Source organism: Chrysemys picta, chromosome 10 (genome assembly GCF_011386835.1).
Source record: "Chrysemys picta bellii isolate R12L10 chromosome 10, ASM1138683v2, whole genome shotgun sequence".
Taxonomy (NCBI): domain Eukaryota; kingdom Metazoa; phylum Chordata; order Testudines; family Emydidae; genus Chrysemys; species Chrysemys picta.
This window is the reverse complement of record NC_088800.1, coordinates 80265535-80283249: the sequence shown is the minus strand read 5'-3', so window position 1 is coordinate 80283249 and position 17715 is coordinate 80265535. Positions and strand designations below refer to the sequence as shown.

The 17715-nt window shown below is 49.0% G+C and overlaps 1 protein-coding gene across 3 annotated transcripts in view; it reads right to left on the bottom strand.

Moving 5' to 3' along the window:
- NATD1 (N-acetyltransferase domain containing 1) overlaps positions 1-16573 on the bottom strand; it is a 35780-nt gene extending 19207 nt beyond the window's left edge. Inside the window, exon 1 of one of the 3 annotated variants that reach the window (XR_010591209.1) lies at positions 16252-16561. Coding sequence is in view for 2 of the 3 variants with exons in the window: in XM_005289051.4 (XP_005289108.1) it covers positions 16252-16348 (97 nt within the window). In the remaining variant the exon portion in view is untranslated. Of the gene's footprint in view, positions 1-16251 lie in introns of all 3 variants that reach the window. The other 2 variants (XM_005289051.4, XM_042853112.2) reach the window with 2 other exon arrangements.
- Between the last annotated feature and the right edge of the window lie 1142 nt (positions 16574-17715).

Here is a 17715-nt window from a genome sequence, read left to right as displayed (position 1 = left end):
CGTGCTCTGCTCCTCCCTTACCCCCCTGTTCCCACCAAGCTCCTGCTCCATGCTTCATCCTTGCCTCTCCTCCTGCCCTTACACCTTGCCTCCAAGCCTCAGTGACCAGCCCTGGCTCCAGCTCCGACTTCTGACCTTGACTTCGGCTTATCCCTTGGCTCTGGCATTTGGCATCTGACCTTGGCTCTGCCCCTCAGCGTTGATTTCTGGTTCCGACTCTGGCTTGACCCTTAGGGGGCTCTGGTGACTGGCAGTTGATTCTGGTGCTGACCCTTGGCTTCGTTCCCCAACCTGGACACCTGCTTTGCCCACTAGGTCCACGGGACCGGGGACCTCCCGCCGAATGTGCGGGACCGGCGGACCTCCCACAGGCAAGCAGCCGAATCCGCGGGACCAGGGACCTCCCACAGGCATGCCGCTGAATGCGCGGGACCGGCAGACCTCCCGCAGGCATACCGCTGAAGGCTGCCTGCCTGCCGTGCTTGGGGCGGTAAAAAAGCTAGAGCCGCCCCTGGTCAGACGCATGTGGAGAGAGAGACGCTCTACTCTTAGTTATGGTTGCCAGCCCCATCCGTGCCCGCTGCAGCCCTGGGGAGAAACGTGCTCAGTCGCTCTGATGGGAGGGCACATGCACAGTTCGGTCAGCACTAGGGACTACGAGAGGCTCGAGCACGCTCACTGAGGGCGGAATCTTCGTGAACGTAGGCATAAAACTCTAACGAGCCTCTGCTGGGCATGTGTAAATTGAAGTTTTTCAAAGGCTGATAACTTGGCCAGATTTGAGCAGATTTTCCTGGGGATGGCAAAAGGCACATCCCTGACACAAAGACCACCCTGCTACCAAATTTCAAGGCACTTCTCAGTGGCATGGAGGCATTAGAGCTTTTCAAAGCAAAGGTTGCCAGGATTTTTTTTAGATGGCAAAGCAATATATTTTCCCCTAGCCTCGTTCTTGGAAAAGGCAGAGTCGTTTTGGCTGATTTTATTTATTTATTTATTTAAACTCTTCCAGAGGCAGAAAACCAACATGGAAAGTTTCAGTCCAAATGGTTAAAGTTTGGCAAAGTTATAAGCAACTGACAACGGTCTTATAATGGGAAGTGTCAAGCAACCTTAACAATAGGCATTACTACCAGCCCCGCTTGTAATGTCACATTTTCTTGAGTCGGCAGAACATCTCAAGCTCCATTAAAGTCAATGGAATTTAAGCACATGCTTCAGTGCTTTGTTTAATCAAGGCCAAACGCTTATAGTAGATTAATATGGTACTGCATAAGACCCTGAATCCAGCAATGGGTATCCCCAGCAGCTGTACGGTTTGTCCTTCGCAAAGTCCTATTGAAATCAGCGGGACGCGTGCTTATGACCCTTTGCAGCATCACCACCTGTGTCATTAAACACACAGCATAAAGACACTGAATCGGAATGTGCAATACAATCCTATTCGCGTGGCTGTTGAGGCCTTCTCTTTTATCATTCTTGGCTTTTTGTGCGTGTGCGATTTCCGCTTTGCAACCTTAACATTGCACCAACCCCGCTTCTTGCACGTAGCACAGGGCTGTGGGTAGATGCATGAATTGGTTATTATTATTGCCATGTGTTCACTGTGCGACTGAATCTGACACAGCCACAGGCCAGAACATGAACTGCATTTTTCAGCTGGAAGGAAACATCGAAGAGATGATTTTTCCATATTCATTCCACCCACAGCAATAAGCACTTGCATCTTGCCAGTCTGCCATTACCTACCCCCTCCCCCCCAGTCTCTTGGGAGAGAGACTTACAGAGAGGTCTTAGTTGTTCAAATGAAAGCTTTACATAGCATGGAAGTGCCACTGATGATGCTGGGAAATGAGACGGGATTTTTCTTCACTTAATCTCCGATGCAGCATCTGGTTTTCAGTGGGGTTCCTGCCTTTTCTTCCCCCTTTTTTCTCCTCTCTCTTTCTCCCCGTTTTTTTTTTTTACCATACATGATTTTTCAGCTCCATGGATGAGGCAGAGGGAGGTCAGGCAACTTTCCTGAGGTCACACAGCGACTCAGGGGCTCAGCCAGTATTAGAATCCAGGCGCCTCCTTTGTTCCAGTCATGACACTCCCAGTCCGATGCTACCTGTGCCGGTTGCAGCCCAGTGGCGATAGAGCTCCAGAGGCAGGAGAGGAAGGGATAATCTCGTTTGTAAGAATTCAGAGGACAGGGTGGTAACAAGACACCCACACCTGATCTGCACAGCGCTCCCACCACTGTCAGAAGTAGCGGCACCGTACCCGTGCCAAAAGCAGTGGGAGGAGAGTTGCTGAAAAAGCCCCCAGCCCGGACACTACAGAATGAAAAATGATTCTGAGAGGTTATGACAGAAGCTCCTTCCCCACTCCACAAAGGCAAGAAAGGTGGCATCACCTGAAGCAACTGGACTCCAAGACACCAGGAAGTTCAGCCAGCCTGAATAACTGGCCATCTGCAAGGGGGCTCTCTCACCAGCGGTCCCACGTGTTAGCAAGCCCGAGAGTCTGTCTGTCTTGGGGAGGATTTAATGCCGCACTAATGGTGTTTGATCAGAGCACGCCGGGAGGTCTCTTCTCCACAAAGGAGCCTTGGACAGAGGATGGACCATCACATGGGCTGATTGCAACCAGAAGAGCGCATGCAATGCAGATTATATAGCTGACGGAGTAGAGCATAAACCCTTCTACCCCAGTTTAGGGAAGGCACAAAGCGACGTGAACAGCGTATGTCCCTGGTTTCTGTTCTCTTCAGGAAGCGTGGAGATTAACTTGCATAAAACCCACGACTACACAGGCTTCAGAGAACCAATCTCCAGCCCCCTGGACCATGTAGACCTACAGCACAAGCCCCCCACCCCTGTTGCTTGCCACCCACCACACCCAACAGCTTATGATCAGAACAGGCCCTTATGCAGCGGTGGAAGCAAGGTGGCAAACTTAGGCTTTAAACCAGCTCCCACAGACACGCCTAGAAAACTGCCAAGGTCTTTGGGGGCAGCACCTAATGGGGCAGATCCCCAGCAGACGCAGAGGAAAGTAGCTCCAGTTTGCACATGGATTGGGTGTTGCCAGGGTACAACTGTAGCTCTTGTTCATTCAGTCTGGTGGGGCTGACAGAGGTATCAGAAGCGGGGGGGGGGGAAGGTTGGCACCAGCTGCCAAAGGGTGGCAGCAACTTAGCTTCGCTGCTGCTCAAAGTGCCAAGTCCACTGGGCCCAATTCACCCCAGGACCACTGGATGTAGCAGGTTCAGCAGGACACCGTAGCAGGATTTCAATGGACGGACTGCAGCCGGCAGCACCAGGAAAGACGTTAACTGCCTTCCCCCCCACATCTGGGCATGGGAAAGAGCTCGCCCTATGGAATAATGGGTCAGCTCATCAGAGGGCAGAGAATGCCTCATCACCAATCAGGAGACATCCTGGGGTGGGTGAGCATAAAGCCATGCGGGGTAGGCGGACGTTAGGCCGGATGAGGTTAGAGTTCCCTAGTGAGAAGCGGGACCCAGACACTAGAAAGCAGTAGACACCCCTTGCCAACCATCCCGAGAGACAGGACGCCATCAGCATGTGACTGGCACGAGTGGGCTAACCTGGACTAAGCTTTGCCAGCCCGCTAGCCGGCAGGGCAATGCCTCCAGCTCTCACCCTCTGAACAATGAGGGCTGTTCTGGGCAGTATCAATACCAGGAAGCCTCCAAGCAGGGAAAACAATAGAGCAGGCAGCGCCAGGGTGGGGGATGGAGCAAAAGGCTGCTGTGTTCCAGGGAACACCAGGGATCGCCAGCCGGGCAGCCCTGGAAGGCCAGTTATTGTCTCACATGGGCTTTCCCTTCGATCCCAGGATTTTGCTTAACACTTTTGTACATTCAGGTGCTAAAACCTGGAAGAGATCAATTCGGGAATGCTGACTGACGAGGCACATGGCGAGGGGGGCGGGAGAAGGAGGGGAAGGGGAGAGAGACACACAGACAGACAGCAGGAGACCAGTAACTCTGCACCTTTGTTACTTTGCATTTATTCAAACACTCTGGATTCTCAGTCCCTTTCTGGGCCAAATTCAGGAGAGAGTCTAAGCTGGTATGAACACCACTTTCCTCCCCTTCAGCTCGCATGTCACACCAGCAGAGATTCCAGGACAGTGTTCCCAACCTCTTCGGTACTGGGACACTCCCCACCTCCTGCCATCCAGGAATATGGGAAGGGCAAAGTGGTCATGAACCCTCCCCGCCCCCACAAGTCACAACTGGCAGGTTGAGAAGCTGTGCCTTAGACAAACACACATCACCTCCGAGTTTGGCCCACGGTGCTTGACAGGCTGAGCTGGTGTAACTCACACGGTGCGCAGCCGCAAGGAAGGTGTGTAACAAGATCAGCAGCTATGGGCAGGTGTGAGAAGGTGCAGGTCATGTTATCCACACCCTGAAGGGATCAGCCTGTCAGGGACAGCATGAAGGTCTTTGTAACCCACCTCTTGGAATCTATCTGCCCACCCTCAGTCACTACAGTACCAGAGCACCTCACAGTCTTCAGTGTATTTAGCCTCACAACACCCTTGTGAGGCAGAGCAGAGCCATTATCCCCGTTGTACTGATAGGGAAACTGAGGCACCGGGAGACGAAGTGACTGTCCCAAGATTCACACAGGAAGCCTTTGGTGGAGCAGGGAATTCCGAGTCCCAGGTTAGTGCCCTAACTAGCAGGCCTCCCTACTCCCAGTGGCGTTTCTGTCAGCAACTCCATATTCTGCACAGAAACGTCACTCTAATAATGATTTATCACCGTGGGAATCTGTTCTTCATCCAGCCCCAGGGACTCTACTTAAGGGCTTCTGTCCCCCTGCACAGGACTAGTCAGAAAGTTGTCCAGCCGAGGTGTGTTTTATAAGCTGCCTGACTGAAAAAAATAAATAGGAACTTCACTAAGGCCACAACACCCCCACGCAGAGCCTCCTGGTGTCAAGGTGGGCGGGTGGGGGAGAGACATCAGAAAAAGGCCAAGATCCCCCGAGACTGCAAAGAACATGGAACGGCAGCCAGGGAAGTTACAATTCCGCTGTAACAGGGAATTCACAAACCAATTGTTTGGCACAACAGGCCTGTTGAACTCAGTCAGGAATGGAAGGCTGCCCCAGTACACGCACTATCAAGAAGCCACCACAGTGCTATATATCCTACAATGTATATAATATCCTACAGCGTGCGTTCCTGCAGAGAACTGGACCTGGGAGAGGAGCTAATTTAGGAGAACGACCAGAGATGAAATGTTAGATTTAAAGGGAGCATCCCCTCAACCCCATAGGTAGGTTTGGGAGACTTAGATTTTTCATCGGTAAAGGTCAATTTCACACACACACAAAACCGACCATCAAATATTTCCACCGATAATAACTGAAATCTACAGATTGGCAAAGGAAGAAAAATGGTGCTTGAGAACTTAGAGTCAAAATCCAGCGTGAAACTTTTGAATTAGGCTTCTTACAAAAAGGACTAGCAAACGAATGGCAGAAACAGGTCTGATCCATGCCACCCCCACCAAACGTGTGCTCGCCTCTTCTCTCCCTCACCCAGCGGTGGCTCCTAACCCAGCAAGCCTTGGGAGCGGCTCATATATACAGGTCTGCAACCTCCTGCTGCCCCACGCTTTTCCTCTGTTCCTCTGTTCCATGTGCAGCCCAGCCTGATGGGGCCCAAAATGGGCATCACCAGCCGTCGTCCTGAGCAGAAGAGGAGCAAAAGGAGGAAGAGATCTAAACCAGGGGTCGGCAACCTTTCAGAAGTGGTGTGCCAAGTCTTCATTTATTCACTCTAATGTAAGGTTTCGCGTGCCAGTCATACATTTTAATGTTTTTAGAAGGTCTCTTTCTATACGTCTAAAACATATAACTAAACTATTGTTGTCTGTAAAGTAAATAAGGTTTTTAAAATGTTTAAAAAGCGTCATTTAAAAATTAAAATAAAATGCAGAGCCCCCGGACCGGTGGCCAGGACCCGGGCAGTGTGAGTGCCACTGAAAATCAGCTCACGTGCCGCCTTTGGCACACGTGCCATAGGTTGCCTACCCCTGATCTAAACACTACAGAACAGAAGAGAGAAAGATTCCTCCTCCCTCACTCTGTTGTGTGTGCAATGAGGAGAGGGAAGGGTGAATGTACAGGGCAGGGCGGTTGAAGGGCACAGGAAAGATGCATCAATTCATAGCAAGATGGGCTGCAAGAACAACTTGAGAACAACCGCCTTAATAGCTTTTGCATTAGCTTACAGGGTCACTGGGCGCCCACTACCTAACTCACCCCCTTTGGGACACACCAGGAGTATGGAAAATACAAACAGTCTATAAAGACCACCACCAGCACATGCTACTTTCATCCAGGGCCCTTTCTGAGCGAATGGGGCAAAGCACAGACATTTCGAGCCAGGGTCTGGATTCTCTTCCTTGATTCTTTCTTGTTTTCCCATCTCCCAGGGCTCCAATTTTCCCTCCCCATCCAGCCCAAACAGCCACAACCCAGAGAGATGTAGTTATATGGCTTAAAGCTTCCTGGAGCCCTCTCACCTCCAGTCAGATGCCTGCGATTCACAGTCCAGGATTCCCCTGCAGCAGTGACCGTGGCTGAGTAAGAGACTGAGTGACATCAGATGACTTTTCATGCCATGTTGTAAAGCTTTGCCTATGAGAAACAGAATGGATTGAAACCCGTTGACTTTGGGACTGAGGGGGGGAGCCATTCAATTAACTGACCCGAGATCAGCTTTGGAAGGCGTGGCAGAAAAGTGAATAGCCGTAGTGGGCTTTTTAGGACGCAGACGTGGTGGCTGACTGAGTTTGCCATGTGTAATGAAGTATCTCTACGTTTTACATGTAAGACATGGCCTCGGAGTCTGGGTCCCTCCCGGTTGCTATGGCTTGACAGAGGCGCAGTCTATCGGGGGAATTTACAAAGGATTTCCACCGGTGCTAATGCTGTGTTAACGTTAATGTTGAATCAGTGCATTCCTGGCACCAGCAGGAATTTTTAAGACCAAGACCTTAGACTCCCCCGTGAAACTTATCAGGCAAGTTTCCCGAGCACACATTCCAGCCAGTTCCGGATGGTTCCAGAAACTTGCCTATGGCAAAGAGATGATAAATTTGAAATGAACCAAGCAGGGTGGGCAGGGAGAGGTGCAACATCGGCAGGTACGTTAGGCGCAGGATGACCATGTCAGGGATATAAACCCTCTTGCATCTGGGCACAAACAAACCACTAGCTGACAGGGTGAGGAGTCAGTTCCCCCACTCTGGGGATCCTGGCTCCTTCATCTGACGCATGTCTCATTTCAAGACAAACTAGGAGCACAGGGGCACAATCTCAGGCCTCGGGATCACTAGGGAAAGAGGTGTGTTCTCACCACGTTAGTGAACACCTGGTAACTAATGAGGGAAACATCTAGTGCAGGCAAAGTCAAAATGCGCTACTGAGATTCAGGCTGCATCACATAAGTGAGCTCTGAATAGCTTCATAGCTCCTAGGAGAGGAGTTGGTGACATCATGGAGCAGGGATCATGCTTAGGAGCCGATCTAAGGGCTACAATTGAGCCTTGCAGAACAGATGCAGGAGTAGCATCTCCTTGTCCCGAAAGAAGTCGCCCTGTCAAAGCAGTCCCTGCAGGACAGAAGAAAGTTAAGAGACTGGACCACCTTCTCCTCTCCGTCAGGCTCCTGGCCTTGCTGCAGTGCCGAGGGAGGGTGGAGTCAAAGGGGGAGAAGCAATCTCCATAGCTAATGAATCCTGAACTTGAGTCAGTCAAGCTGAGCAGCGCCTCACCTTTGCAATCAGTCATCAGCAATAGTCAGTTACAGCCAGGTAAACCAAGACTTTCCACACAAGACAGTCAAGGGCTTTGGCCTCCCACCACAAAACCTAGATTCTAGCAACATATCTGCTCAGCCATCCCCACAAGCTGTGGTCAGGCACTCAGTGAGTTGAGAAATCAGCTTCTTCCATGAGCTAAACCGTTTCAGAAGGGACGAGAGGCGGGGCAGAGGAGCGGGAGAACGTGCATCTCAGAAATCTGATGAGCAGATACGTGACAAACTGCCGTTCACAGACTAGCTATCAGATCAAAGGGCTCTGCTCCTTTATGAACTCTGTTGGTTTGGTATGAAGAAAGCGTATTTAGCAGATCTAGTCTTTGCATCAGGACAGTTTCCTCTTGCATTGCTGTCTCGTGCTAGTACCTTGAGAGTTTACTGCTTTGTCAGGTACCCCCAAAAAGAATGTCACCGCATGAGAAGAAATACATGCATCTATTTCTCGGTTTTCCCCTCCAGACACACACAGCAAAAGCTCCGTTCCTTTCAGAATACTGGTTTAAATGACTCACACTGTGCAATGGGGTGAATGATTCAGATAAGATAGAATAAGAACTTAGAATCAGAACTCTTGAACTTTCACCTAGAAATGAAATGGAACCTGAATCTTTGATTAAATGAACTAACTCTGCCGAATCACCACCACGTCATTTTCACATACCTCTCCTGCCCCTAACGGGGCTCTGCTAGCGCTGTAGGAGACTGGGGATCAGTTACAAACTCTTGGGTTGTGAGTGCTGCAAACCAATGTGACTGAAAAATGAAGCGGGATTCTCTTTGGTGCTATCCCAGCTCACAGTTAAGTTTCCCCCTTGGCCAGCTGAGAGGTTGAATCCCTGACATCCCTACCTGTGCCAGGTCCACTTTGATCCTCTCTTACACAGAATGCCACAGCAGGAATCGCTCCCTCTCCACAGGACGGAAAAGTAATGGTCACCCGGGATGGGGGAGATCAGAACAAGGTGGCTAAGCTTGCTACCAAGTCAATTCAGGCATTTATTTTCATCGCCTGATGCACGGGGGGGAGTTCAGAGGGGACTCGAAGGCCATGCTTATGCTATGGGTTCTTTGCCAGGACAGCTCTATGGGATGGGGTGTATGCCCCACATCGGCCCTGAGAGAGCGGAATTAGGCCAGGCAGGTCCAATCACTCAAGTATGTGGAAAACGAGGAAGATTTAGGCTGTTTGGAGAGCTTTGATCAGAAAGAAGCTCACCTGTGAGGGAACAGGCAGGGGATTCTATAAAACCAGGAGGCCAGCAAGAGTGGGGGCAGCAAGGAGGAAGCCTGTTGTCTCTCTCCCTGGAGTAAGGGAGAGTATACTAAGTATACTAGATGTGATAAATCGACCCCCGCTGGATCGATCGCTGCCCGCTGATCCGGCAGGTAGTGTAGACAAGCCCTAAGCCAGCAGCTCTCAAACTTTTTTACTGGTGAACCTTTTCACACAGCAAGCCTCTGAGTATGACCCCCCCCCCATCAATGAAAATCACTGTTTTATATATTTAACACCATTATAAATGCTGGAGGTAAAGCGGGGTTTGGGTTGGAGGCTGACAGCTCACAACCCCCATGTAATAACCTCCCGACCCTCTGAGGGGTCCCGACCCCCACTTTGAGAACCCCTGCCCTAAGCTCTCCGGGGGCAGGCGTGGTATTACTGTACTCTGCTTGGGTGCCCCCACCCTGGCTGGTCCCGAGGCAGTACTGCAATAAACATGATCGTGTGCAACTTGCCGACACGCCTTTCCTTCGCACGTTACCTCCTGTATTTGGCCCTCTGAACGTAAGGGCGTCTGAGTCAGTGCAACTAAGCAGCTGAGGGGTCAGAAGAGAGGAGTGAAGCAAAAAACACAACTAAGAGGATGATGTAACGAGATGTAAAGCAGCCCTCCCACCCCCGGCTTTTTCTGGCTCCTTGGCATGCGAATCACGGCTGTATCGGTAGGTCTAAGGGAGTCTGACCAAATAAAATGGAATCTAAGGCTTTGTCGGCACTGCGGGGGTTGCACCATTACACTCCTTTGCACACCTCCTCTGAATTTAGTTCCTAGTCTTACAAAACGAAACAAATCGAGCCCAGCCCTTCAGGAAACGCTCTGTAGAGCTAATACATGCTAAGCACATTAGCGAGCTGCTTGCAGAGGTGCTCAACGGCTGCAGCCCTCATTGAGTCGTGGGGCTCGGCCCCTCTTAAAATCAGGCTGGAAGTGCATTCAGCGCATGTGACTAGGTTGTTGTTTTTTTAATATACAAGAGTTTCATTGAGTCAAACCTGACGTGGTCACTTAGCAGCTAACCCTTCCCCACCAAGAGGAGAACACATGGCATCTGTTCTGGGTCTTAAGATCACAAGCCCATCCAGTTCCACCTTCCCTTAGAGATAAGACCTTGGGTAAATCGCGAGTTATTAAAATAAAGTCATCAGGGCAGCACCAGGGTAAGTGCTGGCATTTCACAGGAGAGGGACAGCCGCCGAGTCCCCCCTCCCCACAAACTGCTGTGACTTTTCCAACAGTGGATAGATGGAAGCAGAGGTCCCCACTTCCTCCTCCTGGCTGAGGCCCCGGCTGCTCCGGGGGGGTAGTGGGCTGGTCCTGTCCCAGAGAGGGGTGGATAGGTGGCAGCCCGGTCCCCTCCCAGGGGGTAGAGCGTACGTGGTATAATGGGTAGAGGGTGTCTTACCACACGGCACTGTCCGTCTGGCCCAGCTCCAGCCCAGGCTGCTGGTGCTGCTTCCTGTCTGGCCAGCATGGGATTGGGGGGGGGGGCAGCACCTACAACACACAGGATTTAGGAGCCGCAGACCACCCTGCAGCAGCCTCCAGCAGGCCTAGGGGAGACATCGCAGGAGCTGAGACTGGCATCTGCCACTTGGAGCACGAGCAAGTGTGTGAGGAGGCCCTGCCCTGGCAGGAGGAATCTGGGCAAGACCAGGATCCACCCCCACCTGCCCCCCCTGCTGGGGAGGGTCCCTTTCACATATACACCCTGATCCACCCACCCGGGAAGGGCCCCCTTCACACACCTGCTCGTGCTCCAAGCGGCTGCTGTGGGGTGGGCCGGGCTGGGGATCCGAATTGCCTCACCTTGTCAGTACCGGCCCCGTCTCCCCGGTGGCTAGCCAGACAGGAAGCAGCTGGTGCCAGGGGGTTAGAGTCCCCTTCCCCTCCACCCCAGCCTGCCACGAGCAGCCATATTAGCCCAGGGCTGTGATTTTCCCAACAGCAGGGAGGGGGAAGTGGACATTCCCACTTCTGCCTTCACGCTGTAGGAAAAATAAATCACGATACTGGGCTAACTTCACTGTTTCCGGGCAGTCCGTGAAATTGGAATTTACTCAGCGCTGCCAGACGGCCGGCCAAAACGGAGTTTGTGTGTAACAAAAGAGTGCTGTCTCGCCAGCTTCTCACCCTCTCCACTTTCAAACGGCTCTCTGGCTTTAGGATGTTAGTCACTACTACTGCTTGAGACTTTCGTGAGGAGCATGAGGCCACGAAGGAAGGTCCAATGGGTAGGGCGCTAGCCTGGGACTCAGAAGACCTGGGGTCATTTCCCTGCTCTGCTACAGGCTTCCTGCGTGACCTCAGGCAAGTCATTTAGCCTCACTGTATCAGTTCCCTGTCTGTGCAATGAGAACACTAGTACTTCCTTCCCTCACAGGGGTGCTACGTTAAAGAGGTGGGAGATGTTCAGATACTAGATAGATGAGACTGAAAGCAGGTGGTCTCTGATGTTTCCCTGCCATTTGCTTCTGCATGTTCCAGTCCACAACAGAGCATTGTGTGCACCCAATGCATTGAAGGGTAGGGCTGGCACGAGCTGCTGCCTTTGGGCCAAATTCTGATCCCAGTTACACTGGCGTAAATCCAGAGTAACACCTCCAGACTTTGTCAGTGAATCTGACTCCAACTTTGGTAAACTGGCACAGTTCCTTAAAAATAGGTAGAAGCCACTCCCAGGGAATGGTTTTATTTTCTCCTCACTAGATCATTCCCCAGCTCTCAGCCCAGAGAGGAAATGCAGATCGGACAGTATTCCTAAACTTTGATGGCTGGGGAGTTCAAAGAGGATCATTAAAGCTGTTAGAGGAAGTGACTGCAGAAGAGAAAGGCAGAATTAAGAGGAACAAATTGTTCTAAGAAGCTACTGCATCCGTCTGATCCAGGGAGCACTCTACCAAGAGCAAGACCAGATTTCTTAGCAATGACACCAAGCAACTGGCATGTTACTACGGAGAAAACAAACAGACCACAGCATACAGTATTAAGCAGAGACAATGCAACTGCCATTGAAAGGAACTTACTTAGAAAACAGAGGGACTCACTTTTTTTTTTTAAACAGTTTCCTGTTGAGAATTTACCTCAAGATTAAGTAGTTGGAGAGGACAGCTGTGGTATGTTAAAGGAGCTCTGTCAGCTTAAAAAGCAAATCATATTGTGAACCGTTTTCTTCGCCCATGTTACTAACAACACCTTAGCTGATTAAAAACCCAGTTGGCTTCTTACTTTCTGCATTTCCTTCAGGTGGGACAATGAAACTCAGCAAAGTCTGTTTATAGCCAGTTTCACTTTCAGGTCCTGATGCTTCAGCCTTTGGGAGGCAAAGAAGGAATGAGAATGCGTTAAATGAAACAGCTGTTTTTATTCAGGATTTTAGAAGCCATATATGACAAAGAATTTTTTTGGGGAGAAATGGGGGGAAGCTAAGAGTTCCCCCTAAGATGATTAATATGCCTCACGTGAGAGACGAGAATGTCATCATCAGGTTACGCACAGTGAGCAAATGGAAACAATGATGAACCATGAACAGCTATAGATACTGACACGTTCTTAACCTGTATACAATTACTTCTGTGTTTCAGGCACACCCAGGGCTGCTGAGAGCGGGTTAGGGCCCCGGTTAAAAAAATTATTTCGGTCCCCCCAGCAAGGGCAGACAGGCTAAACAGGGACGACGAGAGGGGGAGGAAGCCGGACCCCCTTCCGGACCGCCGGGCCCCGGTAATTTGTACCGGTTTCCCCCTCCACTCGTCGTCCCTGGGCACACCAGTACCATTAGATGCTTTTGAACTAGCAATGACTCCTGAAGCCCATAGATGGTATGTGAGGGGATCAGAGAATGTTGGTACGCCTGCATCATGTTGCATATGACAAGAGCATTGTGATCTGGGTATCCGTTCGAACTCACAGGAGATCCACCTATGTTTGCAGGTTTGCTGTATTAGGGAGAATTCAAACAAGGGCATTAAAGTGCCACTGAGTTACTCACAGCAGAAATGGGACAGATGGAAGGTCTCTCACTGCCAGAGATTTATTATGGCTTGATGCTTGTTTCCATTCTCCTCAGGAGGGATGTTTATCTTGTGACTGCGTTCTAGGTTTTGATTTTATAAACTAATGGCTAATAATAATATGAAAATAAAAATAGATTGATTGACATTGGAGCCATAAACATGGAGCACATTCGAACGGTTAGGACAAGTTTGTGGTTTTATTCCCAGCTCAGCCACTAATTCATTATGTGACCTTGAGTTGAGTCACTTAATTTTTCTGCACCTCCATTTCCCCATCTGTAGAATGGATACAATACTACTAAATTTCTATACAGTGTTTTGAGCTGTGCGGATGAACAGTGGCATAGAAGTACTTAACAGTAATATGAGGAGCTCATCATACCATTGCTGAGATGTTGCATTTGGAATCATGGAGGACCAAGTTTTCAAGAGAACTCCGAGCCAGATTCTCACATGCCCCATAGCCAGCAGCAACCACTGAGGCACTGACAGCCAACGCACCAAGCTCTTGAAAATCTGACCACTGGGACCCAATCCAGCTACCACTGAAGTGATTCTCATTGACCTCACAGGAGTTAAATCAGTCCGATACTGAAGTGACTCATTTTGTGCCAGGCTGAAATTAACTTATCCACATTACATTTTTGAATTGGTGGTTTTCTGTTTGTTTGAAGTGTATTTTCCACCAGCCCCTTTTCCAGCTGCTGAGGATCACTTGCCAACAATCTGACTGCCAGAGATTTTAATCTGGAGTGCTCTGATGAGAAATTAAATCCCTAATAATCTTCTGCCCATAGTCTTCCCCTCACTTTTTGCACGTGCAAACGTTTTAAACAATGGCACCAATTTATGACTCTACAACATAGAGGTTTCAAGTGGGAATCCATCACCATGGATTTATTTTGATCTCTTGCCATTCAAAGAGACTGCTTGGCTTGATCAGTTTCTCTGTCTCCCCATACTCAGCTTGCAATGTTTAGTGTCCTGTCCTGTCCCTCTCACCCCTGCTGAGCCTGAAGATTGCACTTGTAATTAGTGGTTTAAAAAACAAACAAACAGACAAACTAGAATAAAATGTAGGACTATTCTTGTTGTTTTATTGAGAACGCGTCCTACTGCACATATAATTTCTGAACTATCCATTGACGTTTTTAAGCAATCTACCCTGCAATTTCTGTAGAGCTGGAAGACAGGCTATTTTGCTCAACTAAACAAAAAACAAAACAGAACCAAAACAGCCTTTGGGATCTTTGTATGTTTGGAACTAACCATTAAACTGGCTGAGAAATTTTTCGCCTGACAACAGGAGATACTGTTGGGTGCCCATTTCTCATTCTTACAGCTAATCAAATGCAGCAAAAGGGATAGCTACTAGGGTCCACATTAGAACCAGATTGTTATGGTTTTACTAACGATAATAGGCCCTGATCCTGCAAACACGCCCATAAGTTGTTCTACTGATTTCAGTAGGATTTTTCCTGTGCTAAGTAGTCACAGGGTTGGGCCTATAACAGATCAGATCCAGGACCTCCCCAGCCTTGTGCAAAGAGCTCTCTGCACATGGGTCATGCACTTTTAGGATTGGGGTCTTGGAATGGACTTCAAATTTATTTAGCTACATCGAGCTTTAATTTCTATTTTCTAAATGTTATAGACCAGTTTGTCGCCTGAGGTCCTAATCCTGCAAATACTACACATGTGCTTAACTTGACTACTGCAAGTAGTCCCACTCAATCAATGAGACTGCTCATAGTAGTCAAGTTAAGTACACCTCTACCCCGATATAACGTGACCCGATATAACACGAATTCGGATATAACGCGGTAAAGCAGGGCTCCGGGGGGACAGGGCTGCGCACTCCAGCGGATCAAAGCAAGTTCGATATAACGCGGTTTCACCTATAACACGGTAAGATTTTTTGGCTCCCGAGGACAGCGTTATATCGGGGTAGAGGTGTATATGCATAAGTGTTTACAGAATTAAGGCCTAACAGTTTTCTTCCTTCCCCTACAACTCTACACTCACTCCAAGGTAAAAATTACTTCTTTTTTTAAATCTGCAACCTGGCTTCTTAACACGTCCATTATGTGCAATTTACTGAGAGCACCAAAGCCAGAGAAGTCACACTCCAAGAAGTTCCCATCTGCATTTAAAATGTTATTTTGTAAGCACCTATCAAAATTATCTCCCCGTCCTGAAAACTGCATGCTGTGGATAATCTTTCACATCCCAGGGTAATTTATAGAAAGTCTGCTATCTCCACTCTGTGCCTTTCCACCGCAGTCTACAAAACAAAAGGTATTTAACCAACAACCTGCGATCTGCTCCTGTTAGTTTTGAGCAGGGCTAGTTAGTTGTGTCAGTGAGGGGAGTTTAAATTAAAAAAAAAAAAAGGGAGTAGTCAGTATATATGGAGGACTTGGCGATCAAGGCAGTTAACAGAAAAGGGAAGAAGTGGGTAGTATCAACCTTAGTGACCTGTTTATAAATAGAGACAAAGTGGTGAGATAATATCTTTTATTGGACCAACTTCTGTCGGTGGAAGAGACAAGCTTTGGAGATTCACAGACCTCCTGTTCAGGTCAGAAAAGGTAACCAGCTGTGCACAGCTAAAAATGTTTATAAATAGATCTTACAGAGACAGGTGTTCCTCTACCAACCTGAGCAGAACAGAGACAGCAGCAGTTTACCAGAAAGTAACAAAGACAGGAGAGAGGAATGGGGAAGGTTACCGAGAGAAGAAGAACTTGCATGGGGAATAGACTGAGGCACGTTCCTTGGACCTTTACCTCCTCTATAGCTCTTTGATATTCAGTGCCTCTTTGTTGACACCAAAACTAATCTGTTGCATAACCACCCTCGATGTTGCTGTAAAATAATTTAGGAAAAGGAAGAGAGAGAATTCCCTAGCTGTGAGAGGAAAGCCAGTCCCTGGTTTAGCTAGAGGGCACTCTTCTCGTTACCAGCCTCTTTGCTTTACTTGCAAACAAAAGATAGAAAACCGGTGGGGGGGGGGGGGGGGGGCGGTGAGGGTGGAGGACAGCGAGAGAAAGGGAAGAAAGAAAAGTGAGATCCCAGGTTCAGCCGGGACCTTACCATTCAGCCGCACTGTGAATTGTCTCCTCCTGCGATCGTGCTCCACCTGGATGGGGCAGTTCTGCTCCAGGATATTGAGTTGAGCTGCATGTGCCATGTTGCTGGGTGGGCTGTTTCTTGGAATTTTGGTTGTTGTTTTTTTTCCCTAACGTCTGTGTGGGGACAGAGAGATGTAGTTATTTCTAGGGCTGGACCAGCTCCTTCTCTCCCTGGTCAGCAGGGGGAAGGTACAGAACGATGACCGGCGGGGAGAGACATGATGAGCTCCTGCTGAAACTGACACACACACACAGAGACACACAAAAAAGCCAGGAAATCAGCTGTGAACTCACGTGCTGACCTCACAGCCAATGCCCGAGCAGCCTTTTTGTTTTGATACATTCCATTCGACTCTTAAAGGAACACTGCACCTTGAAACCCACCCCCATTCCCGCACCTTCTCCTCCTCTCCCCCTCCTCAGATATATAGAAGTGAACTTCTCTGCTGAAGGAAAAAGAATCACGCTGTCTTCAGAAAGGGGGTAGTTTTATGATTCATTTTCTCCCTACCCCCAAGTGATTCATTCCTTCCTTAGAAATGACAGAGCCTGCTGACTGTCCTCAAGAGGCATCTGAACTCACCTGACATCACAGGCTTCCCTGCTCTGTGACACAATGGAAATCCGAAATCATTTCCTTTCTTTCTGTGGGCTTACCTACACGGGGAAATGTCCCGGCACAGCTATGCCAGTCAATTACACGACTCTAGTTAGAGCAGTGTAAAGCCCCGTGTGGACAATCTTATTACAGAATGAAAGTGCCTTTTTCTGGTTTAACACACGTTTGAAAGCAGTTGAGGGAATACACCTGTTTCCAAGGAACATATTTTTCCTCTGTGGGTCGCGAAATCATGATGAGTGATGCCACAGAGCTCACTTTAATTAACCAGTTCAGTTACACTATTTTGCAAAAACAGAGCTAGGAACAAAGTTATACATTGCAAAAACAAAGCCACTGCAGAGGACAAAGTCCCTGTGCAATCTGTCTTCTGAATTGAACAGGCTCACAAGTATTACAAGAAAACATGTTCTTTGGCTTCGCCACCTTACAGGATACAATCAGTGTTGAAGATTTAAAAATAATTAAACTGCATAGTCGATGATTTTTACGGTGGTTTCAAATCATGCGCTATCTGAAAGACAGAGGGCCCGATTTTCCACTCGCTTACAGCCAGCTGCTGCTCCCTTACCCTGAGCCCCCTGGCCCTGGAACAAGAGCTGCTGCCCTGCCACCCTTCCCATCCCTACTATGCAGAGGTGGCTGTCACAAGAGGCAATAGAGCCATCTCCACCATCTTTTTGCCAGCAGTGAGTTCCCCTGCAGGAGGGGAATTCTTCACTGTTTCTCTCCAGACTCCAGCTGCTTTCAGTCCACTTTGTGCTGTGTTCATAGTGAAAAGTGAATTTAGCAGACCAGACAATCCAG